Genomic DNA, 25,209 nt, shown 5'->3' on the forward strand with positions numbered 1-25,209 from the left:
AGATCTTTGAGTTCATCTCATGAAAAATGGGAGCAAAAACAAAAGTGTTGCATTTATATTTTTGTTCAGTGTATTATGGATAATATAGTGAGTAACAGTGAATTTTTCACTTTATATACAATTCTGTGTCATGTGGAGTTGGCATTTACAGTTCAGGTCATTCATTTTGATAATAGTCATTTTCAGTTTGCTCTTTTGTACTTTCAGGCTCAGGCAGTTTTCGGGAGAGCCCCAGGCCGAGCGGTCAGGACCCCAACCTTTGGACCGTGGAGGAAGTGATGCAGTACATCAGAGAGATCGACCCAGTGCTGGCACCACATGCTGACCTCTTCAGAAAACATGTATGTATTCTCTCATAACTTCAAAAAAACCTCTATATTTAGTTTTAGTTTTATTATACCAGTCATTGATGTTGGTTCGTACATTAGCACAACTTAACTTTCTCTTTGTTACCTTAATGAAAATGCCCCCCCCCTCTCTGCTGCAGGAGATTGACGGCAAAGCGCTCCTGTTGCTCCGCAGCGACATGATGATGAAGTACATGGGCTTAAAGCTCGGCCCCTCTCTAAAACTCCTCTTCCACATCGACAAACTCAAACGGGGTTGAGGCGGTCAGCTGACCAGCTCCCAAAGGACTGAATCATCCTCTTCTAGGATCAGTATATCATGCACTTCCTATACTGACAATTTACATGTAGCAAGCTCCATCACACGACCATATCTGGTATTACAAACCCTGTACTGACCTCATCCAATGAGGAATGTTTATTTTGTGTAGCACAATCCAGCCCTAAGGCAGCATGGGATACGTAGGATCACACACTTGTCCACCATCTGTTTCACATTTCAGTTTAACTTGAAAAGTCCTCTGTGGCCGTGTTAACTGTACAAGTTTTGTGGGCCATTTTCTATAGTGTTACATTTTATTCTGAACATTTCATATTTTGTACTTCATGGATTTATCAACTTTAATTGTTGCCTTTTTCAACGGTTTGTGTCAGAAATGCTAAAAGGAAGACAAGAAAAAACGATATTCATCCCAATAGTTGGAAATGCTTATGGTTAACTCCTCAATTTGAGGAACAATTTTGCAACCAATGCTATAAAAGTAAAAAAAAAACACTATTCTGAAAATATTGCTATGAAGAAATCTGTTTATTAATTCTTATTCTGGATGTTGTTTACGATGCCTTGTCTTGTCTTTGTTATTTGTACTTTTTTAATTTTTATACTATATTATTAGAGTTCCTACATGGAGAGCCCAAGCTTAACATTGTTCAATAAATATATAATAATTCAAATCTTGGTTCATTTCATCTAGTTTATTTGTTCTGCAGAGCCACTATTTGTAACATTTATTACACTTTATTGTTTACAGTAGAGAAATTGATCACGTCATTTTATTTATTACTAAAGTTTTATATTCTTCCTTTTTATCCCGTGGCAAACTGATTATATGCCTCATACATGTGGTGTTAAGAGTCTGGTCTTTTAAGGCTGTAAAATGTATATATGGCTTTAATTCTGAGATATTATTAAATTCTGAACTACAATTAGAAGAATAGTCAATTTAGTGCCAACTATATTCCATGTAGTTCCAATGGCTCACCAGCAGGGGGCACCACAGCCTCGTGTATCTCTTGGTAGTCGTGTCTCCTTGCTGTTTCTCCTTGGGACTCACTGATGCACTGCCATGGGTGGCCATATCTCCATCTGGTAGACTCTGCATGATCATCTGAGAGATATTTTAACATTGCGTTAAGATTTCTTATCTTGTTGTTGCTCTTTTGTCAGCATTTCTCCTGAATTGCTTTCTAGTAATTTCATGTATTTCCCATGAGTTGAAACCCCTCTGTTCTCTGATTATGTCAGCCTATTGTCCATGTTGTTTCTGGTAAATATTGCTGTCATTGTTCCTGTCAGTACATGAGTGGGCTAATAGGCTCGTGGGCGAAAAAAAATGATTTGTGTGTACTGAAGCGATTCAGCATTAAACTGAAAATCTTACCACATCCTCCTAGTGAAAACAGTAAAACGTCTCGCCCAAATGAAGGGACCAAACCCAGTGCTTCTAACTGACATGGATGAGTATGAATGCACTTGTCTGTTTGCGAGCATATGACACACACTCTCAATCTGTGCTGTGTTTGTGTGTTCTGCTCAGGCACATGTGACAGGCGCACAGCTCGTGGCTGATGCCTCTGTTGTTGATGTGTAGGCCTAATGGTAGCCAACGTGTTGTGCGTGAAGCCAGCGCTATTTATAGAAATAACAGCTCCTTGTGCTGCATATTGTGTTTGTGAAGGGAGCTTTTACTTAGGCATCTAACACTATAGTGTGATTTTTATCAGGTGTCATTCTTGTGTGGCTGATATGGCAGCAGGCCTGTTAGTATTGTATATTCAACATGACTGGCTGAGTTCTCTGAGTGATAGATTATTTGTGTTGTTATGACACACAGTGGTACTGGGGACTTTGGGGGAATTCTCCCCTTGATATTTACCAACAATGCTGAGCAGTCATCTGCATCCACTGTCTTCGCCCCAGCAGCCGTACAGCATGTCGAGCAGAGAGACAGTTTCGGTATGAAATGGGAGTTTTGCGGGCTTGCAGATCAGTCATAACTGTGAGAAAAAAACGACTTTCTTAGGTCTTGATTTCTGCAGAATGAATTCCTTCCCATAATGTGACACCTGAAGCTGCGGTGTTATGCAGGGAAATACCTTTTTATCTGCAGAACAAGCCTGGCATTTTGCAGGCAAGTGTGGGCACAGTTTAGGAGAAGCAATAGAAAAACAAGATGCTCGTCGGTCCAGCCACTTTATATCCAGATCTCACCAGAATACCCAGCATGCCTTTGGGCTGACAGTTGAGTTGCCTTGGGGTGAGGGTCCTGCTGGCCTCGTGCCTCGGAACACAACATGGTGTCTTTTAATTTCTTTGTCAGGATGCTCTTTTGATGATGATAGTACAATATTGTGAGGACCACACTGTTACTCTGGATATAATCAAACTGTTGGTTTATTTATTTATTTGTATTCATTTTATATATTATAATAGACGTTAACTCTAGTGAGCTCCACACAACATTTTGGACTACATTATTTTGTATTTGTCACCAGTAGCACTAAGCATCTACTGGTTCAAATAACCAAATAATGAGGAATTGAAAAATGAGGAAGCCTAACATCTCAGTCAAAGCCCCCTTTAAACCCAAAATATGTTTTTGATATCCTCATAACACTGACAGCCATGTCTAACTACATATTTTTAGAAATTCTTATATCATTACCTTGTATAAATGACCTGCTCTGCTTGCTTGTCTCCAGAGACTTTTGACTGGGAGATAATATCTGCTAAGACAGTTGTCTTGACAGCCCTCACCCCAACACGCTCACCCAGCCAGCCTCGTGCCTACAGATGGTGTGAGCCGGATAATGTCAGGATTTTCCTACCAGGAAAATGTTGGTCACACGACAGCACGGGTATTATCTATCCACGAGTGCAGAGAAATACTCACGGATCACATATAAACACATCAAAACTAAATACATGGATGAATATGACATGCATGTGATTTTCATTGGCATTAACCCGTTGATATTAGAATATATGGATATTTCCCCGGCTGCAAGATAACACAAAGCCTCACAAGAACTGCTCTCTTGTATTAATTACACCCCCAGCCTATAGCTTGTTACTCTGTCTTTGGTAGCATGTGCTTGCCCCTGTCACCAGATTAGCACGCAGGCTTAAAACCCCGCTCACAAAGACACTGTGTACTGAACATGGTCTGTGCTAATACTGTTTCCCATTATTCCAAGCTACAAACCTGTAACTCTCCCCACAGTATATCCCTGCTCACAATAAACCAGGCCAAATCAAATTGTCAGTGCAAGAGGTGAGCGCAATAACATGAACCTGAATGTTATTAAGACTGCCAGATTCACCTCTACATTATTGACGTGTACAGTGTCATGGCAAAGATATCTTGCTGACACATTATCAAAGAAATGTAAGCTTCAAATGGGTTACATTTGCTTTGGATTGATTTACATTGCACACGTTTTGTTATTATCTCTTAAAACTGAGAGTTTATTTGATCTCATTTCTATGACTGAATCAGTTACAATTGCATGATTTCCATCTGCTAATCCTTGCCGTTGAAAAACTAACAAATTAAAAGACAAAAAGGTTTGTGTTACAAGTTCATCTCTCCTGGGTATGTGCTGGCACAAAGGTTAACTTTGTGCCACTGTTGCGAAACCGCAGCTCTGCTCAGTTTGGCTCCACTGTGCAAATCACACAACCCTTAAATATTTACCAGCGTTAGACATTGTTGGGACACCTCGATGTGTTTGAGCCGGCTCGACGGAGAAGTGTCAGCTGTGTGCAGGAAAATAAATTATTTACACCCCCCCCTTCTACTTCAAAGCGCTGGCAAACCATTCAACCTCAGATTTGGGGAGGGGGGCTGGAGGAGGAGTTGCCAGTCACTAAGCAACCTGTGTGTCACCTGCCCCGACATGCCAAAATCAGCAACTCACCTCTGGAGACTGCATTCACGAGGTACATGGCGGCATTTAAAGCCTCCTCAGCAGGATTTCGTATGGAAAACCAAACAATTACAGAGACGCTGCTAAAATAGTGTGATGTGTTTATATGGTTTTTCCCTTGAGTGAAAAAAGGGAAAGTTGCTTAGAAGATGCTGAGCTTTACAAAAAAAAAGCCCTGGAGCAGAATCACACAGTGCAACAACTGATGTTTTCACAGCCTGTTGCATTCACATACCTTTTTATATGATAGTGCTTTATGATGGGAAGATGAGGCTAGGGGAGGGAACCATATGACTTCATGTCAGATGGAGAAACGAGGTGACTGTTCAGCGAGAAAATCAGGAAGTTCGGCATGAGCAACGTGTCCACTGGATGAACCCTGCCCTGAGGGAGCTGATGTTTATTTGCCCCCTGTCAGCACACATATACTCATACACCACTGCACATACAAACATTCACAAGGTTACTACAAAACGTGCCAAAAACTTCCAAACTCTCTTGTTAAAGCAGACAAGCTCAAACTTGTACCCTCTTCACACAATGAGATGGAAACATGCCCCTTGTTGTCAATAAATAACTCATCTTGGAACTTGGAAAGTTTTCCTCTCGCTTTGTACTCACCATCAGGTCATTCTTTACAGTTATTCACACTTGGGGATTCTTGGTCTTTTTCTTTGCCTCTCAGAAATAGCACACAGTTCAGTCTCACTCTTCAGTTTCAAGATGACACATTTCCAGCACATCTTTAGTATGTAGTCATTTCCAAATGTACTTATTTGATTTTAAATAATGGATCCACCGTTATCTACCTGGATAATGTAGGTGTAAGGATCACATTGACCAGAGATGAGACATGAATCCTTTATCTCGCCCTGACTCCACACTGATATTGAGGTATCCCTGTTAGCCTGTTTGATCAGGTTGTGTGCGGATGTGTGTGCATTTGAAGACCTGGCCATGCATGACAACACCAAAATGACCACCTATCCATCACTGGTGCTAGGGCCCGAGTTACCACGAGCTCAGGCATCGCACCAGCTGGACAAAAAACCACTACACAGCGCTGAATGCAGACTAATACAGTTCAGAAAAGAGGAGTTACCTGGAATGCATTTAGCATACCTCGCTTGATGTTTCATTGAAGGGTTTTAAATGGAATCATAAAAGTGTTGTGGGAAAAACCCACCACCGAATTTCTAAATCGTAAACCAGGGAGATCCTAACACTCTCTCTCGGCATCTCTATTTCTTGTCTCTTTCACTTTGCCTCTCTTTCAGAATGTGGCTTTTGCTCTCTGACTTATATGGAGAAACCGGCAAGCTGCCACAGGAAGACAGTGTTGCATTGAGCAGTTGATGTGGGTGGGCTGAAAAACAAGAGAGTAAGAAGAGCAGAAGTAACTGTAAACGTCTCCGAGTGTCCCACCCTGCTTAGCATGCGTCTAGACTGGCCTCTGTGAGGCGGGCGGCAGTCATAACAAGGGATTGGGAGAGCAAACAGGGCTGTTTAGCAAAGTTAACCATTCGTCTATGGAGTCACAATCAAGAAAACAAAACCTCTGCATTTAATTGAGGCTAAACAAGGAGCTCCCAGCGCACCGTACAATTATGAGATATACGAGGCGACAGAGTTCTGACAGCGTGCCAACATGCCCCACACACCAGAAGACCATCTCACCAGATTGGCACTGGACCTGCAACCGTTACTAAGCAGTGTGCCAAGGCTGTTGGCCTACTTATGAGCCATTCTCTTGACAGTGCAAAGCCAAGAAAATCCACACACACACCCTTAAGCTAGTTACTTGAAACAAGCCCACATTCAGGCCCTGTTATTTCAGTTTGGATCATCCATCATGCCGCGTTTCCAATTGAGCACATCACACAATTGGATAAATGAAGAGTTGAGGCTGCTTTAAGGGCAGAGTCGACTCAAAAATTGAGCAATAGGTAGTTCCTATTTCTAGCCGTGCTCTCATTTTCCCCTCGTTACTCACTAAAGATGCCTTTGTTGACAATGTGAAAACTAGACACGGTGATGACATTCCCAACATGACCTCAATCAAGCGTTTTCATAGCCCGCAGGCACATAACAATCCAACTAAGTCATCCACCACAGAGATTCTCTTTACCCTCATTTCATAATGAATGCAATTATATGAACAAAATTGTTTTTTCTCCTTCAAATATCTGTAGCTGAGACTGGAGTTTTTTCTGAATTTGAATTACAGTATTATTATTTAAAGCCAATTCTCTGACCATTCACTGGGGGAGAAGGGGAAAAGCAGCACTGTCTTTGAGTCAGGGCTTACAAGCTTTAAGTCAGTTAAACCCCCATCAAGGTAGGCATTCTTTGGTCATTTCACCTCCCCCATCCACACACACATTACTCTTTACACACAGAAAAAGAAACAAATGTTTGTGGTGCTGTGGAGGAACCAGTGTTATTCAAATCCTGCTTTTGTGAGCCCACCAACCTTTGAATGAATATCTTGCCATTAAACCGGCTATCTTGCAACATATAATGTCAGCGCATGGCATTTGCTTAGATAAGCAGAAGGATAAAATGTTGTAAACATATTTGACTGTTTTTACCTGAGATGTCATATAAGATGTGACATATAATACAGCTTGCTAACAGTCAGTCAGTATCGCTGTGTGTCAATCACGTTCCTATCAGTGACATTAATAGTGGAAATAACAAGTTAAGGAAAAGATATTGGAACACCGGGAGATGTGGAGTAAATATAGATATATCCTTTTCAAATAGCATTAATATTGTAGCTGTATAAACATTTCCCCAGAAAGAAACTGAGGTTCCCCCTTCATCCGCAGGTTAACTTAAGCACTTAGCTAGCGCTCCACTGCCCGGGGGAAGAACTGTGCAATGAATGGAAAAGCAGGCCACATTTCTATCCAGGCCATCTTTATTGATCCTCAAACCCCCTTCACAGAGACCATCCCCCCATCTTGACCACAAAAAAGGGGACAATATAAACAACCAATAAATAAGAATCTGCGCGATTAAGGCGGTTCTACATCTCCAATAGAACACAACAGTGTGGACATGTTGGAGTTATACAGCTTCATACAGAAAAAGCAGTAGACTTCATAGAGAACATCACATCTAAAAAAGGCAGCACTTAACCAAAAGTGAACCATTTTTAAAATAGGGATGAGGCTCCCATTCAAATGAGTTAGCATTGTACTTCCATTGTGTCTGACTTGAAAAAAAAAAAATGCAGGCTCTTTTTTTAGACAACCTTGCCATCTGAGCTCATTTAAATACTATGCCAAATAGAATGGGAACAAAAACTTGAGCTGAGAACTTCATTTAAATGTTCTCCCCCATCAGACTCAGATTTTTTTTTTTTTAGACCACCTGGTTCCCAAACTGGAGATGGTGGCTGTTCTTTATATCAGTTTTCTCAGACAGGAATAAATAAATACACCCTTTTACTGTTAAACTGTCTTGGAGTCCGGGCTAGGAGGCTACACAGTGTCATAGCATTGTTCAGAGTGGCTTTAAAGAATTTCAGCATTTCTTTGTTACATTCATGTCCAGGAAATGGGAGAGGTGGAGCTCTGTCTGCAGCCAACCGCCCTCTGGCCACTCGCACATGTAAGACTTGAGCACTGTGTGTTCCCTGTGGATATCCAGAGTTCTCTTCTGTGCACCCTGTGACCCAACTGGGCTTGGCTGTACAGGGAGGTGTTCACTAAATAAAAAGTGATAAGCACTCTGCGTCCATCCTGGACAATTCTCACACTTCTGTCTCCATATGTGCTCCTTCGTTACTCAGTTCCTCTCAGCAACTGACAGTGCTGGGCTGCTGTTTGCTGACAAAGTCTGAAATAAAGTCAAACTCATTCTGGCCAAGGAAGAGTTCTGGCAGCTCTTGGACCCGATCCAAGCCCAGCTCCATGACCAGCGAGGTCAGAACCTCCTCGTCAATCATATCTGCGTCCATGCCGTTTAGGGCCAAAGCGGGTCCGGCCATGTGCTGCATGTTAGCCAGCTGGGCCGGGTTCATGCGGTACTGGGTCGTAGGCCCCATGTGGTTCCCACCCATAGGTCCCAGTGGGTGCCCATGGTACTGGGTGTTTAGTTTTTGCAGCTGCATGCTGGCCATGAGTTGCTGGGACGTTAACCCTCCATTCATGAACTGTTGCTGCTGCGGGTGTGCCTGCTGCTGTGGATGCGGCGCCTGCTGCTGCTGTTGTGGTGGTTGTTGTTGTTGTTGTTGTTGTGGGTGCTGCTGCTGCTGTTGTGGGTGCTGTGCCTGTTGCTGGTGCTGTTGTGGATGCTGTTGTTGCTGTGGGTGCTGCTGTGGATGCATGTGATGCTGCTGCTGCTGCTGTTGAGGGTGATGTTGCTGGGGTTGACCGTTATACATCATGTTACCAGAGGTCATCTGGTGGTGCCCCATCTGGGCCCCGTTCAGCTGTCCGCTCATGGGTCCAGCCACCATGCTCTGTCGCTGCCTCATGGCCGTCTCCATGTTGGCCTGGGCGCCGCCGTAGTGCATCATCTGGCCGTTGGGCATCGCCCGCATGCCCTGCTGGGTGGCATGCTGCTGGTGACCTGCCTGCAGGCCGCCATTCATGCCCATCCTGTAACCGTGGATACTAGCGCCCGCTGAGTTGTGGTTCATGGGCATCATCAGATGGTCTGCCATGCCTCCTGTCTAGGAACAGAGAGGAGAAGCTGTTAGTGGAAGATGTTCTGAAGCATTAAAGGGGGCGGCTACTGGATCATGACTGATGTAGCATTAGCAGCTGACCATGTGAACCAGTATTACTAGGACACTAGCACATACATAATGGAACCATGTGCGAGATGTACAGGAAATGTTACATTGCTGTGGGTCAAACACATTTTATTCCCACTTCCTATAGTGACCACACAATTCGTCTTCATTGAAAACGATAATATTTTCCATGTAATGTCACAAGTCCAACTAAACGCTTCCGGAAAAAAATGCACTATTGTTGTGCCAATTGGTGACTACTGAGAACCTAACTCGTTGGTTTAGTCTTCTTAACAATCTCACGTCTTTGTGCCAAAGAATGAACGCCCAGGTCGGAATAACAGGTTAACATACATTGTTTGGGTGCATTTTTCAAACCAGATAATTCATGCACGACGGGATCGCCCAAACGGAGGAAAATACATGCATCGTGTAATGCATTGCTTAAAACCTAATCTTTGTTGCATGTCAGCTGAGGCGGAAAAATATGTTACATTTTACGCACGTAAGGTTGCAACAAAGAACACTGACATCATGCAACATCTCACCAACAGCTGAATCACCACATTTCTAACAAGGCACCGAATCCAACAAAGGTTTCGTTTTTTTACGACTGCTTCCAAACGATTGGTTTAAATCTTTATATTCAATCATCATGTTCCCTGTAGCTTAACACTATTCATCTGTTTAGTCGCGAATTTAAAACAAGGCAATGCAAACAATGGAGCAGCAGCCCCGGAGACCACCACAGACCAAAAGCCCAATTCTCCTACAAATGCATCCGTTAAAAATCACTTACCCGTGTCCGCTACGTTTTCACAAAGTTACGCGACTTTGCTTCGGCTCCGTTTATTTAAACTATGTTCCTCTTCTCCTCTGAATTACAGTATATATTCCACAGGGTTACGCTTCATGCTCAAGCGGGGACGGTGTGCACAAAGACTGCCGCATCAGATCTTGAAACGACTGCCTATTTTCTGGGTCAACTCAGGGATTATGTACATCTAAAAAGCTCAGAGGAAGGCAGTCGGGGAGAGGTGGAGCCTCGGTCCTGCCTCTTCTTTGTTCCTATTGGCCCCTACTTAATAGAATTGTGCATGGGCGTAGAAAAACAGGGGCTGTTGGAGAACTGTGACACAGTAGCCAATTTAAATACCCTCCTCCCCACTGTTTCTTTTTGAAAGAATATGTGGACGTCTTGTTTGTCTTCATAAGTATCTGCTGCTCCTGTGGATGAATAGTGTGAATACAAGGGCAGTCATTAACTTGTATTCATTTTAGATGGATAGATAGATAGATAGATAGATACATGCATACATACATAGATACATTCATAGATACATACATAGAAATAGATACATACATAGACAGATAGATAAATATGTGCACTGATACATAGATACTTACATACATTGATATATAAAATACATCAGATAGATATATTATATTGTTATGTAATATACAGTATATGTTTTCATGCATATGTAGAATTCAAAATGCTTGCTCATATCTGCCAGTGTGTGTTAGACAGCATAACATTAGTCTAGAAATCCATGTTTCCAACTTGTCTGCACCTACTTATCTCTGTGGCCTATGTGTAGCGAGAGTGTTGCCCTGGTATGTGAATGTACACTTCATCTCCGAGATCATTGTTGGTCCATGTGACCCACCGGTCTGCTGAGTGTTCGCCCCAGAGAGGCGGTAGAGGGAGGGCAGAGGAATGTGGCCTGTGTGCTATTCTAGGCCACAGAGGCAGCAGCGGCAGTGTAACTACTGCTGTGCATGGGTGTGTGTTCGGCCCGTTTACGTGCATTGACTGTGGATGCAGGCATGTTTCTGTGTGCCTCCACTCTGCAGATGCACAAGTCCCTTGATTGCCCACTTCAGGACAACAGTCTCTTGCCTGCAATTGCAAATGAATAGAACCACTTTGGGAGAGCAAGCCAATCCATTGTCCTGGGAATTCAACTATAAATGAGCAACCACTGGCAGGCGTTTGTCATTGTTTGACATTGTCCAGCCACTTTAATCTAGTGCTAATGAGCCCCTCCTAGGTGTGGGTACGGAGAAACTCACTCTTCCTGACTGTCCAAAGAAAACACACAATCAACATAATTCTCTGATGAGCACTCTTTTAGTGGAGCGTGTGGTCTTTGCAAGGTTTCTGCAATCTGAGACAATATGACAAACAAGCATTTTAAAATGCATCAAAGCAGACTTTATTTTTATCCCAGGGCCAAAAGCTACTAATGGTGTCATTGCATTAGAGAGCGCAGCTACAATGTGCCCAAACCTTCTGGAGCTCAACAATCACATCACTGTGACTGTTTAAAACCCAAGGTATTTGCATGAAATCGCAATCAGCCATGATTGTAGTGGAAGATATGCATTTTGTAATTATATATCCATTGAACAGCCTTGCGTTGTTGTAATTAGACGGTGGATACTGCAGTCTTGTCCCTTAAAGGCTTTCTTTCTGTATGTGATGTTTCACATCTCTGGCTGTGCTCTATGGTTTGCCTCCACACACCTTGCCTTGAGCCATTTATTGACTTTTGTGTGAATGTGTTTTTTTTATTCCCGAGATGAAGAGCAAAACAGAGTTCATGCGACTGTGTTTATAGGAGCAAAAGGCTGGAAGTGTTGCTTCCATTCCCAGCTTGGACACGCCCCTGTGCCAGGCTGTAATAAAATGCAATAAAAAATGCTGCAGTTGCATGATAGGTCAATTTTACGCTGATTTCCTGCTCCAAACACAGTCTAAATTATCCAAAAAATAGTAGCCAAACAGCATTTATTTGTGTTCTTAGAGCTATCCAACCTTGCATGAGCTCCTCTTGACTCTGAAATACTGAGAGCAGACAACAATTGAGCTAATATCTGCTTTGTCAGGACTGTGCACAACTCAGCCTAATCTGTCTGCGCGTCATCTGCCTCGGCACTCCATTTAATTCCCTTCAACTGAGGCAACGTTACTAACTCCAGCAACCTTCTAGCAGTTGAGAAGTTACAATAAGGATCACAAAAATCCAGCTCCTGCTTCCATCCAGACTCTGTACGCCAGATTTCAAGGGAACCGACAATCTGTAGAGATGAGGAGGCCAATGTTTATTGCTCCTCACCAGGGTCTTGAAGTGTGTTTAGAGCCCCCCCTGGAGCAAAGGCACTCACCGGACTGGAGTGGAGTGGAGTGGAAGTCTGATGTTCTGCACAGAGGAACTGCCGGCAGAATCAGTCATATACTACCAGCTTCATCCCTGGTTCTGTAAGGTGGTATATAAAGTATCATGCTTTTAAAAGCTTAACACCTAAAACCAAAGAACAAGAAAATGGCGGAACATGTTCTTCAATGTGGCAGCTAGTCAGCAAACACATTCTGGTGGCTCCCTGTTGGACAATCAATCAATCAATCAATCAATCAATCAATCAATCAATCAATCAAATTGTATTTATTCAGCCCAATATAGCAAATTACACATTTGTCTCTGGGGACTTTAAAGTGTGCACAGCTTATGACACCCTCTGTCCGTAGACCTTCAAAATGCACAGGGAAAATCTCCCAAAGAAACCTCGCAATTAAATGGGCAAAGTGGAAGAAACCTATGGGAAGTGCTCCATCTTGTTTATAATACATGTACATTGCAATATTAGTACTTCCTGCAAAGCTTTATACCAAGCTTTGTTTGTTCATAATATAATTGCTAATTGGTTTGAACTTGTTCTTGGCTCTGCAGTCTGTAATGATGACTATGTCTAGAGAAGATTAGATGGACAGAACGATGTGTTACGGTAATACTCTTGCAAGGGGACACTGAACTGAACATCCAATTTATTTGTAATCTCTGTCACCATCAACTAAAACCAGCTGACTCAATCCTACCTACTTGACTAATCCACCCTACACTTTCTCTACCGGTAACTATGGCAATGACTGGTACAGACATAAAGCTGAGTACTCAGGAAGTGCTGCCACATCCTTAAAATAAATTGGTTTCACTTGCATCATTGGATTAGTTTACTTACAAGTCTTTGTAAACAATTGTTGTTCGCTCAACTGTTAAAATAGATACACACTGTATTTGTTTTTAATGCGTTTGTGTTTTAATTACAAGTACTCCAAACGAATTCTAATGATTTAAATGTATTAAATTAAAGAATAAAAGGGGTCACATAAGAATTACATGGTGAATTTGTTTTTAAAACATCCCAGGAGCTGGTTCTCTCGATGTTTCTCATCACTCAGACTTTTACCTTCTCTTTTATAATTGCTGCACAACGCCAACATGAATGGAGAGTCACCTCAGTGAACACAACATGTGTCCTAATATGCACATTTGAGATGTGAAACCAAAAGTCAGTCTGCCTCTCTCCTGGTGTGGGGGAGGGGTTGTTATTGTTCTGGTAAATGAGAGACTCTCTATAAATACTCCCAAGGCTTCCTTCTCCGCCTCAGCCACCAATCAACTGTCTCTGTTAGCCCGAGCAGCTGAGAGGAGGCAATAAGCCTGAGTCAAGGCTAACGGGGGAGGGTTTGACTCAAACAAACTGTGCTGGAGAAGTGGGTGAGGGACTTTGGAAGAGAGGGGGAGAAACTTGGTAACTGCCACTCACAGACCTGAGGCCACAAGTGGGGGTGAGGCTTGAGTGAAAGTAGTGATTTGGTTGGATGGGGGTGGTGGGAATGCGCCACTTTAAAGCAACTTTGCAGCAACTTTTGTGCCTGCTCCATGTGAGGCTTAATTAACATGTGGCCTTTTAATACAGCTTTTGTATGTCACTGTTTGCCGGTGATGCACTTCATTATAGCATCTTGAACATTCGTGATGGGTAGATCTCTATATAACTTCGGACAAACAAATAAGGAAGATCCAAGAGTTGACTCAACTTGGTAAAAATCCTTTCTGGTTTTCATTGGCCATAGCCTTGCAGAGAAACTAGTACATGATACTTTCTTTTGGTTTCTTTTATCTTATTGGATTATCTTTCAAGAGTCCTCATTATTACATTACTATTATGACAAATATGGTAGCATACAATAATTCATATTCTATAATCTATTCATCTAAATGCGCTTACATACACAACTAATACTCAACCAATACAAACCTATATGAAAATGTCCTTTCAATAATAGGAGATTGCAATCAACAATCCAACTGCCTTAATATGATATATTGAATTATTGAAACAATTGTATGAAGGAACTCCATAATTTAAAGGTTCTGAAAATAAAACTCAGCTTCTGGTAATCTATTATACATTTATTTTATATTTTATATCCTATAACAGTTTGTCCGTGACACCGACTAGCTCTTTAAACTCTTACATTTTTGAAATGATTGCAATAGACTTTTGTCTCACGCTGTTCATTAAATCCTTTCCCACACCATAATAACATATTAGCTGCTTTGTTTAATGTGATCTGTATTCTACTCATTTCTCTCTGAGCTGCACGGCCCCATATGCACAGTAATAATTAATGTGACTGTCAATTAGATTGTGACATATTAACATAATAATGTCTTAAGGGGAAAACTCCTATTCTGTCCAACTATTGCATCCATTTTCATCAGTCTTACAGTAATATCTGTAAAATGAGCTGCACATTAAACATTGTTTTATGTTGTAACTCCCAATAGTTTAATTTCTGTAACCTCTTTAATTTGAGCACTGCCCATTTTAGGTTTCTTTCTCTGTCTTGTCGTACATATAATCACATTTAATACAAATGTATTGTTTTCCACCCCTTGATAAATATCATACATCCGGCTTCCTGAAGTTTGTGAAACGGGTACCTCAGGGGTGGCTGTATCATTCCCAAAAATATGTGCATTTTAAGTGGACATAATAATAAAAAAGTAATGGTCCAAGGCAACTTCCTTGTGGGATACCACAGATAAACATACTTTGGGAACCAAACAGATGCCTTTAACTAAGATAGATTACTTTCTTCCTCAATTCAGCATTCTTCCACTCAAAGCACTTTCAGTCACATGATATTTACTCAACCATGTTAACGCCAAGTTACAAAGTACAGATGTTTCTTATGAAACAATCCAGCGCAATGTGTTTGTTTTGCGTTGTAGATGACGTCATAGCAGTTTCATTCAGTAAAACAAAAATCAAGAACTGTAACTGCAATAAATGCTAAGTCTGAGGCTAGAGATAACCACTGAAACAACTTCCTTACTCCAGCTGAGAATTCCCAGCATAGTTAATATGATAGCAGAGACATGATAAGCAGTATTAGTGCCTGCAGGTGCTTACACACCCCCCAACGCTGACTTCATGCAAGCTATACAAATAGGACTGGAGTTGACTCCCTGGTTTCATGTTTCCAAGTTTGGCTCATTACCAAGCAATGTCAGTCATTTACAGTCAGCACCACTAGCCCACCGCCTGCATTTCTAAGCAACACCATTCTCCAGCATTTACTAGCCTGAGGGATCATTGTCGACACAAACACTAATCATGTCCCCTTCGCTGCACTTCCTGCCTTACCACTGATGACGTTCCCAGCTACCTCCAGGAACGTACATACTTAGCACAGGAGTGCGGGGGACACACAGACTAGATGGACAACAAGAGTCTGCAAAACCTGTCAAACAAGTAGCAATATGGAAGGAGGAAGTCACAGAGAGTGGAAGAACACGGTGACGATGTGAAGAATGACCTATTAATCATTCATTATCTCCCAGCACTCTTAATGAGATGACGACTCTTAAATAATTAGCAATGTGACTGAAGCATATTTCCATAGCAGAAGCCTGAGGACGTGGAGGGCATTGGGGACCAGAGGGGAAGGGAATATAGGATGCACAAGAAGAACAGCCCCCACACCAGCTTAGCAAACAATAACTAACCTGATATGGGGCTCTGGGAGGCATGGACAGAGCGATAGAGGTAGACAGAAGAAAGGAGAGATAATGATGCTACATACGTAATAGGGAGACGAGAGTGACCCATGGAGGAAATCCCACATTGAAATAGTTATGTCTATACGTAGTGGGCGTTTAAGTTGTTCACCCAGCAGCCTTCATTATCCGTCTGTCTTGTTTCAAGAGGGACAGGACAGGGCCTTCAGGCTTTTCTAACACACAAGTCAACGGAGCACTGCGGACGGCTAGCACCCCAGCCTGCCATGGGCCTATTCATCTTGCACAAAACACACAAAAGAGCAGACCATGAGCCACATTCTTGACATCCAACCTCATCACCCCCACTACCCTCCCACCCCCTGGCCGTGACTAGCGCCCCTCCCCCAGTGCCTCACACCAGGCAGGGCAGACAGGAGCTGCTAGCTGCACTACCTAACTGGCTGGATGGCTTGTTGGTTGGGGTTGTTTTGTGGAGGAAGGGATGCATGGAGGGAAGGGAGGGTGTGGGAGAGAGGGGGCAGGGATGTTTTCTCTTGAGTCAGCTAATTGACTCACAGATGTCAGGAGGAGTCGCGTTTGTGGCGGGGCTAAGGCACCCGGTGACACTTTTCCCCTTCACAAACAAACATTACACCCATGCACGTGCACTCAGGCGAAGATTGTGCACACACACATGCGTGCACGTATACTTGTGGTCTGTTCTCTCTAACATGCGTCTCTTCAGTAAACATAGGTTTCTGTGTCTGGCAGGATTTCTCAGAAACAGATCTCAAGGTGTAAATACGACATTGAGACTTAAGTTGGTTCTGACTGTAGCTCAGCCCCACAAAAACACCAAGAACCAACAGCCTTTAGAGGACAATAACAATCTGGAATGGTCGGGGCATAATCTTATTTTTCTGTTTACCATCTGGGGAGCCTTTCTGGCTGTCGAACTAAAGCAGGTCTCATCTACTGATGCATTGGCGCAATAAGACTTGAGGCAGTTCCAATGCTGTGCCACCTTTGATATGACCTATATACACACCACGGTTTCATGTCATGCCATGTTTGCACGCTGCAAAGTCATATCCTACATGTATGCACTGCAGCATTTGAATGTCTTCTCTGAACACCCAAACCACTGACAGCTGTGTGTGTGTGTGTGTGTGTGTGTGTGTGTGTGTGTGTGTGTGTGTGTGTGTGTGTGTGTGTGTGTGTGTGTGTGTGTGTGTGTGTGCACGCATCTGTCATCGGGTTCATGTGTTTGTGTGTTCCAACTAGACTGCTAAACAGCTGAGCCCAAATTGAAAGTCAGTGCTGTCATTCCCTATATTTATCAAATGAATCACTCGCAGCAGAAATCTGTTTGGACACACAGTTAGTATTCAAGCAGTTGGTTACAACATCGTTGACAGCAGGAAAATAATTAGGAGGGAAAGTGTGGGTGAATGAAGAAAATATTGCAGACTATCAGTGGTGGACTGCTCATATAATAACAACAAATTATAGAAAAGGCTACATTTGCTCCCTGGGGTGGTGATAAAAGGTCTGCCAAGCTCTAAAAGACACAATATTGTGTAGTGTTTTTGTGCAACAGTTGAGAGATCTGTACATTTTCCGATATATTCATCCTCCAGAGGGACATTCAGTAGAGCAATCATGCTGTACTACTAAGAAAACACAAATCATGCATTATTGAGTTCCCCCAAAAGCTCTGTGTCTTGGTAAAGTTCCCCCTGTGGCCTTTATCCATCGGTCTTCCCATCATGAGGTCTGCTAATGGTGAAGTCATATCCCGCTCCTACCCGGGCGCTGACAGTTAGACGTCCCCTCCAGGAAACAGCTAGTTCTGCTTCCTGACCGGGGAGCCCTATCTGTGTTGCACCACCATCGCGTCTGAATGTTGAGCAATGTCCTGGTGAGCACATGCCTTAGCGGGTTAACACATATGCTGTACATACAAGGCTTCAGCACACACACACAAACACAAACACAAACACACACACACACACACACACACACACACACACACACACACACACACACACACACACACTCCAATCCACTGCCCACTAGAGCTGTCTATAGTCTGCCTGTCCTCTTTCTGTTTTTCCACTCACCCACACTGTCACTCTGGCCAGGAAGCTGTGGGAGAGATACGCATGACAAAGTCTCTCTTTATTAAATTGGCAGAGTCAGAGTGTGTGTAGTGCATTTGGAGTCCCTGTATGTGTGTGTATGCCTGTTGGAGAGAGAGAGAGAGACAGACAGAGAAGGAGAGCAAGCACTAGAGGGATGGGGGTGGGGACCTAAGCCAAGGGCTGGAGGTTTATCCAAGATCCACTCTAGGCTCATCCCTGGATATTGCTGTTTGAAACCACGAATCAAGATCAGAGCATACAGAATAAAAACCAAAAGGCCGCTGTCATGTATCCAGAGTCATATCCATCCACTGCAAGAAACAAATACTGATTTAATAAATACCTGAACTGTGAAGGTAATATAATGTAGTTGGGTTAGGAATTCACTTACATGTATACATACAGACACCTGTAGTCAGAAGCAGAAGAGAGTAGCATAACAGGAAACATCTTGGAGAGTTAATTTCAAGATTTGCTCGTAGACGCAAACTAAACTGACCTTGAGCTTTTGCACAACTTTTGTCGACTTGAATTCGTGTCACTGAGATCTCTTTGAGAGGACAGAGATCAAAATAGAGGAAGCTCTGGCGTAAGCTATAAATGTCTTCAGGGAGGAAAGAAGCGTGTCACCATATCACTGTGTGGGGTTGCAAACTCTAAAAGGGCCTTGGGAACGATACATTTAAAAAAAAATGATTCATTAATTTGTGAATTTGAGAGCACATTTATTGGTCAATACGTCCACAAGCTCCCAGCACTGCACTTGCAAATTAATTTCCATGTACCACGTACTTAAAAATCTTTACTTTGCATTAAAATGATTTGGGCTACTGGCCATTTAGGATATAACTTTTCAAATAAAACATCCAATAAAATTGTGGTCGGCCAAACCAAATCACACACTTTGCAGTAAGGGTTGAGAGGGAAGTTACTCTGACTTCTTGTTTTGTACTCAAGAGCCCCTGCATGCTCAAATATTTATTGGCAATTTATAGTTTTAACCTTTGTGTGAGTTATTTTCCAACAGACTGGCTGATATAATATAACTCAGACAACACTTTCATTTGTGTAAGACATTTTTATTTGCCTTTATGCAAGCAGCAAACAGCCGTGTACAGTCTCTACGTCCGTGTGCAGGAGATAACGACAGGGAGGACAGAGGACAAGATAAGACATTGTGCTCTGTGGTCAGGGAGTACGCCCTCCTCTCCCTGCTCTCCCTGCTCTCCCTCCTCCTTTCTCCCTTCTCTCCTCTGTCCCTCTTATCTGCTGCCTCTGTCTTGACCTCCACCCTGCTGCACGGTATTTAGTCAGGGGAGAAAACAGCATGGGACTGGAACGAGTACAAGTGAACTCTGTTAAAAACATTCTCCAGAGCTCTGTTCTCGGAGCAAAATGAAATTATGAGTGCTTTCCTTTTGTGGTCTAATTGAGACATCACACTATTAGAAACAGACACGTTTTTATTGAAGGGCATTGGATGAGCCAAGATCCATGCTGAGGATTTTCTTATTGGAAAACCTGAAACATATGGAAAGATATTTCAAACACAAAGTATGATGGTCATTGTTAGGAATCTCTGAGCAGTGATACTGCAGCAGTCTCACTGGCTTATTTGCACAGGGAACATGTTTTCTAGCTTCACTCATCTTTTATAACGGCTTTCTATTTGCTCCGGAAACCTGTGCTGTAATGTAACTATAAGTACATTTACTCAACTACTGTACTTCAGTTAAACGTTGAGGTACTTATACTTTACTTAAGATTTATACTTTTCCTTCACTACATTTGGTTGGCAAATGTTGTACTTTTTATTCCTCTACTACATTTGTTTTAGTTGTTACTTTGCAGATTTAGGTTGTAAATACAAACAATTATTCTACACACATTATAATTAAGTATTATAGGTTAAGTTAACCAGTAGTGTATTACACAGTTCAAATTAACCCCATCTTTACCAAGTGCAACATTGAAGTGATGAACACATAAATGCACCAATCATTTTAATAATATCATTTTAAAAACAAGTACTATTTATTTTGGTAAAAAAAAAAGGAAAGGTGTTTTTTCAAATGCTAATACTTTTGACTTTTACTTTAGTATAACTTTGAATGGAGGACTTTTAGTTGTACCTATATATTATTACACTGTAGTATTGCTACTTTTACTTCAGTAAATAATCTGAGTACTTCCTTCACCTCTACCCCGGACGCATAGGCTTCACTGCATTTTAGTCTTTTGATTTTAAGTTGCCTAGTTCAACACCTGTGTAAAGTAGACTCAAGGTACAAACAAAAATAATGAAAAGGATGAATAAATGCAACAAAAAAAACATTGGTTAATTTGACTGAAAAACGGGAAATAATACAGCATTAAATAGATAATTTACTTATTCCTTAATCATCACAAAAACACATCAAGCATCACAACCCTTCCATAGCGGCCACCTGTTGCTTTTCAGAGGTAGACAATGATGGTATCATATGAAATTGTGACATCAAGAAATACTTAATTATAATAATAATAGTTAACTGTCAAAAGAGGAAATAAAGTTTCAGGCATTCAGGTGTTCAGTTGGTTGTAAGTGTGCTCAATACCAGCCATATGATGTTAAACTCCAACCTGAGAGATCCAAGGAAAGCCTTGAGGAAAGACTATTGGCAGTGATTCCTTTGGCATGGCAGGTCCTCAATCAGATGTTATTAGCCATGTTAGCTTTGGGAAAGTACATGAGAATGTGTTTGCTCATTCATTGTGCAAGTAGCTTGTGCTCAACAGATAAGGAATAATGTGTATATATAGTCTGCAAAGAAAGATGTGTAGACTCTCTGCTGTCTTGATATCAATGGGTAGCTCGTTTCACCATTTTGGAACTATGATAGCATACGTGTTTTTATAGAGGGGGGGGACCTGGGAACGATTGACAGTGAGGGAGTATCAAGCTGATTGGCCGATGCTGAGCAAAGTGCAGCGGTGTATGGGTTAACCATGTCCTAGGAACAGCTTGATCCATTAACAGCAAAATTAACATCAATCAACCACTGGCTAGCAAAGAAATTACAATTGACCAGTTTTACTTCTCTATTCAGCTGGCTAAGCCTGAATGTTATGCAGAAGATGAAATGACTTCACACCGCCAGTTTCATTTTACAAAGATGTGAAGTGTATTCAAAAATGATGACACGAGGTCAGTATGCCATTTCTGCCAAGGGGAAGAATACACTTTGAAGCTATTTCCAAGTCAGCTTATTTAACTCCACTTCCTTGTGAAAAGAAACCTGCGATCGCCCTGTTGAGATGTGCCATTCTGCCATGAGGAACTGAAACACCTACACAAACCAAACACCGCTGCTGATGTGTGAGAGAAATTTCAAAAACACTTTGAAATGTTTTGCAGAGCTGTGAAAGAAACCTCTGATTCCGTGCTGCTGTACTCGTGGAGCGTTTCATAACCATTTAGAAATCATTACACATACCATTCAGAAGTGAATAAGCAACACTAGCTTTGACTATCTATAACACAAAGACTTCTTTATTGACCATGACAGCAATTCAACCAGCAGAGCAAAGCTTTTTTCAACCATTGCCAAGAAGAACATAGTGTTATCACCATTGAAATGGGAAGAGCTGGGTATTATTGGCGATGTAGTGATCTGGACACAGTTTTCTTTACACTATTATGAATACCATTTCCTATTTGATTGGCTTTGATAGACTTATATACTTCTTCTACAGACAGACAAATACAACTCCCCCTGCCATACAGAGCTGTGAGCCAATGACTGTTTGACTTATGATGTAGATGAGTCATGCACACATTCGCAGGATGACAAAGGCAGCTCAGAATAAGTCATCCCGACTGTACGTTGTTCTCTTGTTCAGACATCAAGCTTCATGTGACTGATAAACGGACTTTCTGTACTCAATTGAGGATAGCAGGAAAGCAGCATTTGACAGGAAATAAAATGAGGCATGTAACTGCAAAGCACTTTTCCTTTATTTTGTCGCGACAACTCTACTGTGAAAAACAAGAGTGCTTTCCACATTAGGCTCTCTCTCTCTGTCAGACAATTTCATCTCCGAGACTGGCACACGATTCAGTTTCTATAAGAGGTTTTCGCAGCAATGAGGCCAGAAAAGAGCTACAGTTTAGAGCAGCGTCCTTGTTTCAAATGAATTCAATACAAGAGGGAAAAAAAGCAGAGGAGTGTTTGTCAGTGTCTCCTACTGACTCACTACTTTGTTCACATCTGTAATACTGCTATACCAGAAGCCATCAAGGCTTTTCAGAATCCCTACAGCTTGTATGGGAAGCTGTGGAAATCAATAAGCTTCAAGTGCTAAATTGTTTGCGAGCCATTGATCGAGGAGAATCTACATCTCTGTTATTCAATCTGCTTAATAACAACCAATTATTGTTTCCCCTGCTTCACCCCAGAGTTTGAGTCCAATTGCCTTGATTTGACTCCAAAGAGACAAATCTATATATCGATATATATATCTCCTTTAGCTGACCTTTGCAGGTGTGAGGCTGAATACACAACTGTGTGTCAATGTGTATGAGAGAATGGTGGCAAGACACCTACACGTGAACCACCCTCGCTGGCATTCAGAGTCACGTTTTTGGGTGTTGACAGATTCAACTGTCCACAGACCTATAACAGTCAAGTCACATCAACGTGCCGGACCTCTGAATACACTTCATTCTGCCTGGCATAACACGACCTTTAATACTGTTACTGCATTTATACGTGATAAAAACCAGTGGTCCATGACTGCTGGTCATTGAGCACAGATTTAAGAGCTGCTGTCAGTATAACTAGTAGAAACTAATTAAAAGAAAGGCCTTGACATTTGTTAATTTAATGTATGAGGTATACACGGTACAATACGCTAAAAGCTGGGGGGAATATATGAGGCGATTGGACTCTGACCTTCACGGTCATTATGACCGAAGGTTAACTACTGAGCTATAGACACGCTGGTAGGCTATTTTGTGTTTTACTTTTGAACAGAGCCAGGCTAGTTTTCTCTTTACTTCCAGTCATTAAGCTAAACTAAGCTAAGCTAATCAAATACAACCTAACCTAACCTCACATAATATAGCCTAAGCTAAGCTAAGCTAAGCTAAGCATCTGGTGGCTTTATAAGCGCAAAGACCTGAGAGTGGTATCAATCGTTTCATCAACTCCGGACAGAAAAACAAAGACATGTAATTACCAAAATGGAAAACTGTTCCCTTTAGTTTTTGAGAAGGGAGGCAGTGGGTTGTATCAATGAAGCTATAAAGTTATGACCCACTGCATCCCAGATAGCAATAACAATATACAAGAAGAGGATAATTTGTTAGCACTGCAGTAACATATGACAACAAGGAAACACCCTTTGGTTGCCTATAGAAATTAGAAATGAATGAATAAGAGAGCATTTGACAAATCCAGTTTCAAATCACAAACGAGTAGTAAGGCCGTTTGAAGCTATATATTCATTCAATAGCTCTGTCATGCGAGGAAAATCATGTGACACGATCACAAGCTCCCGAACAGCGACTTGTGTGTTTTTCATCAATTTGAAAATGTGTCCGATTAACTGTTCCCAGCCTCTCTCTATACAATCCTGATTTATTTTCATTCTAGTTCCCGCTCTCTGTGAAATATTGGATAAAGACCACACATCTTTAACTGTGTGATGCAACAACTCAACATGGGAGCAAAGAAATGAAGCCAATAAGCAATCTGGGGAATCTTTGCAACTGTATTACTGAAAAAGGTGCAATCCTTTATAAAAACATGTCTGGAGCTCAACAACAAAGTGAAGAAAACGAGTCCCTCAGGAGGGAGATTGCCTTATCAATATTTGAGGGGCATGCTGAGTAATTTATGGGTTCACTGACACAGTGACCATGCATCCGAGTGGGGCCTTGCTGTCTCTCCAGATTTCAGGATTTTCAAGTGGGGACGCTCGTAAATATTGTTAGTGAAGTGTGCTTATGTGTTTTTGGGGGAGGGTCAGGAGGCTTCAGGCATTGATCAGTGTTTGTGTTCATACTGTGAGACTTTGCATTATATATGTGTGTGATTGTGCACACATGGTATATTGTATTACAGGCCACAGCATCCAGTCTTCCTTCCTTCTCCTCTTCTATCCAATGAGACCCCCACTCTGTTCCTGCACCAGGCTTATCTTGGCCAGCCGTTCATTCTTGAGTGAAGCAGTGTTTGGCAGAAAGAGACATCTGCTCAGTGAGAGAATGCCCTAATTATTCATGACCATTTAACCATTCAGGATTTGGTCTGAGCGGCATATGTGGCGTTTCTCATAAGTGCACGTCAAACACTTGTTAATGACAGTTTCATCACTGTTGTTTTGTTTTCTATACCTCTAAATTATCCCAACACAGCATGCAATAATTCCGTTTTTTCTGCCAGCAGTTAGTTATTACAATTTAGGAACAAATATGTTTCTTCAAAGAATGAGAGATTAGTGTTTTTTTTCTCTTTGCTTTGTCAGTGTGTTTTTCTTGTAATTTGCTGCAGTTTGGATGTTGATTCTCAAACCTGTGACATCACACCAATACATCCATTATATCCTTTGTTTATTCCTCAGGTGTGTTTCTGTTTAGGGGATTTCAGACCCATACAAACAAATGCCCAAATAGCTTTTCAGATTTGTGTTTTTGTTTCTTATTTTTTTCCCTCTGACTCCTCTCCCTGCCTTTCTCCTCTCCCTCCCTCCCTCTCCCTTCATCTGTTTGTCCTTATCATAACAAAACCTTGTCACCACGGTAGCTGTGGCCACGTAAATCAACCCGGCCAGCATCATCTGTTCCCAGCTGTTTACCTCCAGCCAAACAAAGGAGTCTGCCTTTTTGTTGTCGCTGGGGTGGAGTGCTGCGTCGACTGAGG

General features: G+C 41.9%; 3 protein-coding genes across 3 annotated transcripts in view; 2 read left to right on the top strand and 1 right to left on the bottom strand.

The window, feature by feature from the left end:
- Positions 1-1,301, top strand: part of LOC104959735 (polycomb protein SCMH1-like) — a 25,475-nt gene extending 24,174 nt beyond the window's left edge. The window contains exons 10-11 of the mRNA XM_010787661.1: positions 208-341; positions 488-1,301. Of these exons, the coding sequence (XP_010785963.1) occupies positions 208-341; positions 488-607 (254 nt within the window). The 3' untranslated portion in view covers positions 608-1,301. The remainder of the gene's footprint in view (positions 1-207; positions 342-487) is intronic.
- shmt1 (serine hydroxymethyltransferase 1 (soluble)) overlaps positions 1-25,209 on the top strand; it is a 251,794-nt gene that overhangs the window by 214,257 nt on the left and 12,328 nt on the right. The gene's annotated exons all lie outside the window — the stretch shown is intronic.
- Positions 7,462-10,290, bottom strand: cited4b (Cbp/p300-interacting transactivator, with Glu/Asp-rich carboxy-terminal domain, 4b). Its single transcript, XM_010786769.1, has 2 exons — positions 10,103-10,290; positions 7,462-9,240 (listed from the first exon to the last, which is right to left on the bottom strand). The coding sequence occupies exon 2, from the start codon at positions 9,229-9,231 to the stop codon at positions 8,362-8,364; it is 870 nt and encodes a 289-aa protein (XP_010785071.1). The 5' UTR covers positions 9,232-9,240; positions 10,103-10,290; the 3' UTR covers positions 7,462-8,361.

The sequence above is a fragment of the Notothenia coriiceps genome, unplaced genomic scaffold (genome assembly GCF_000735185.1).
Source record: "Notothenia coriiceps isolate Sejong01 unplaced genomic scaffold, NC01 NC01_scaffold00000285, whole genome shotgun sequence".
In the NCBI taxonomy this organism is placed as follows: Eukaryota; Metazoa; Chordata; class Actinopteri; order Perciformes; family Nototheniidae; genus Notothenia; species Notothenia coriiceps.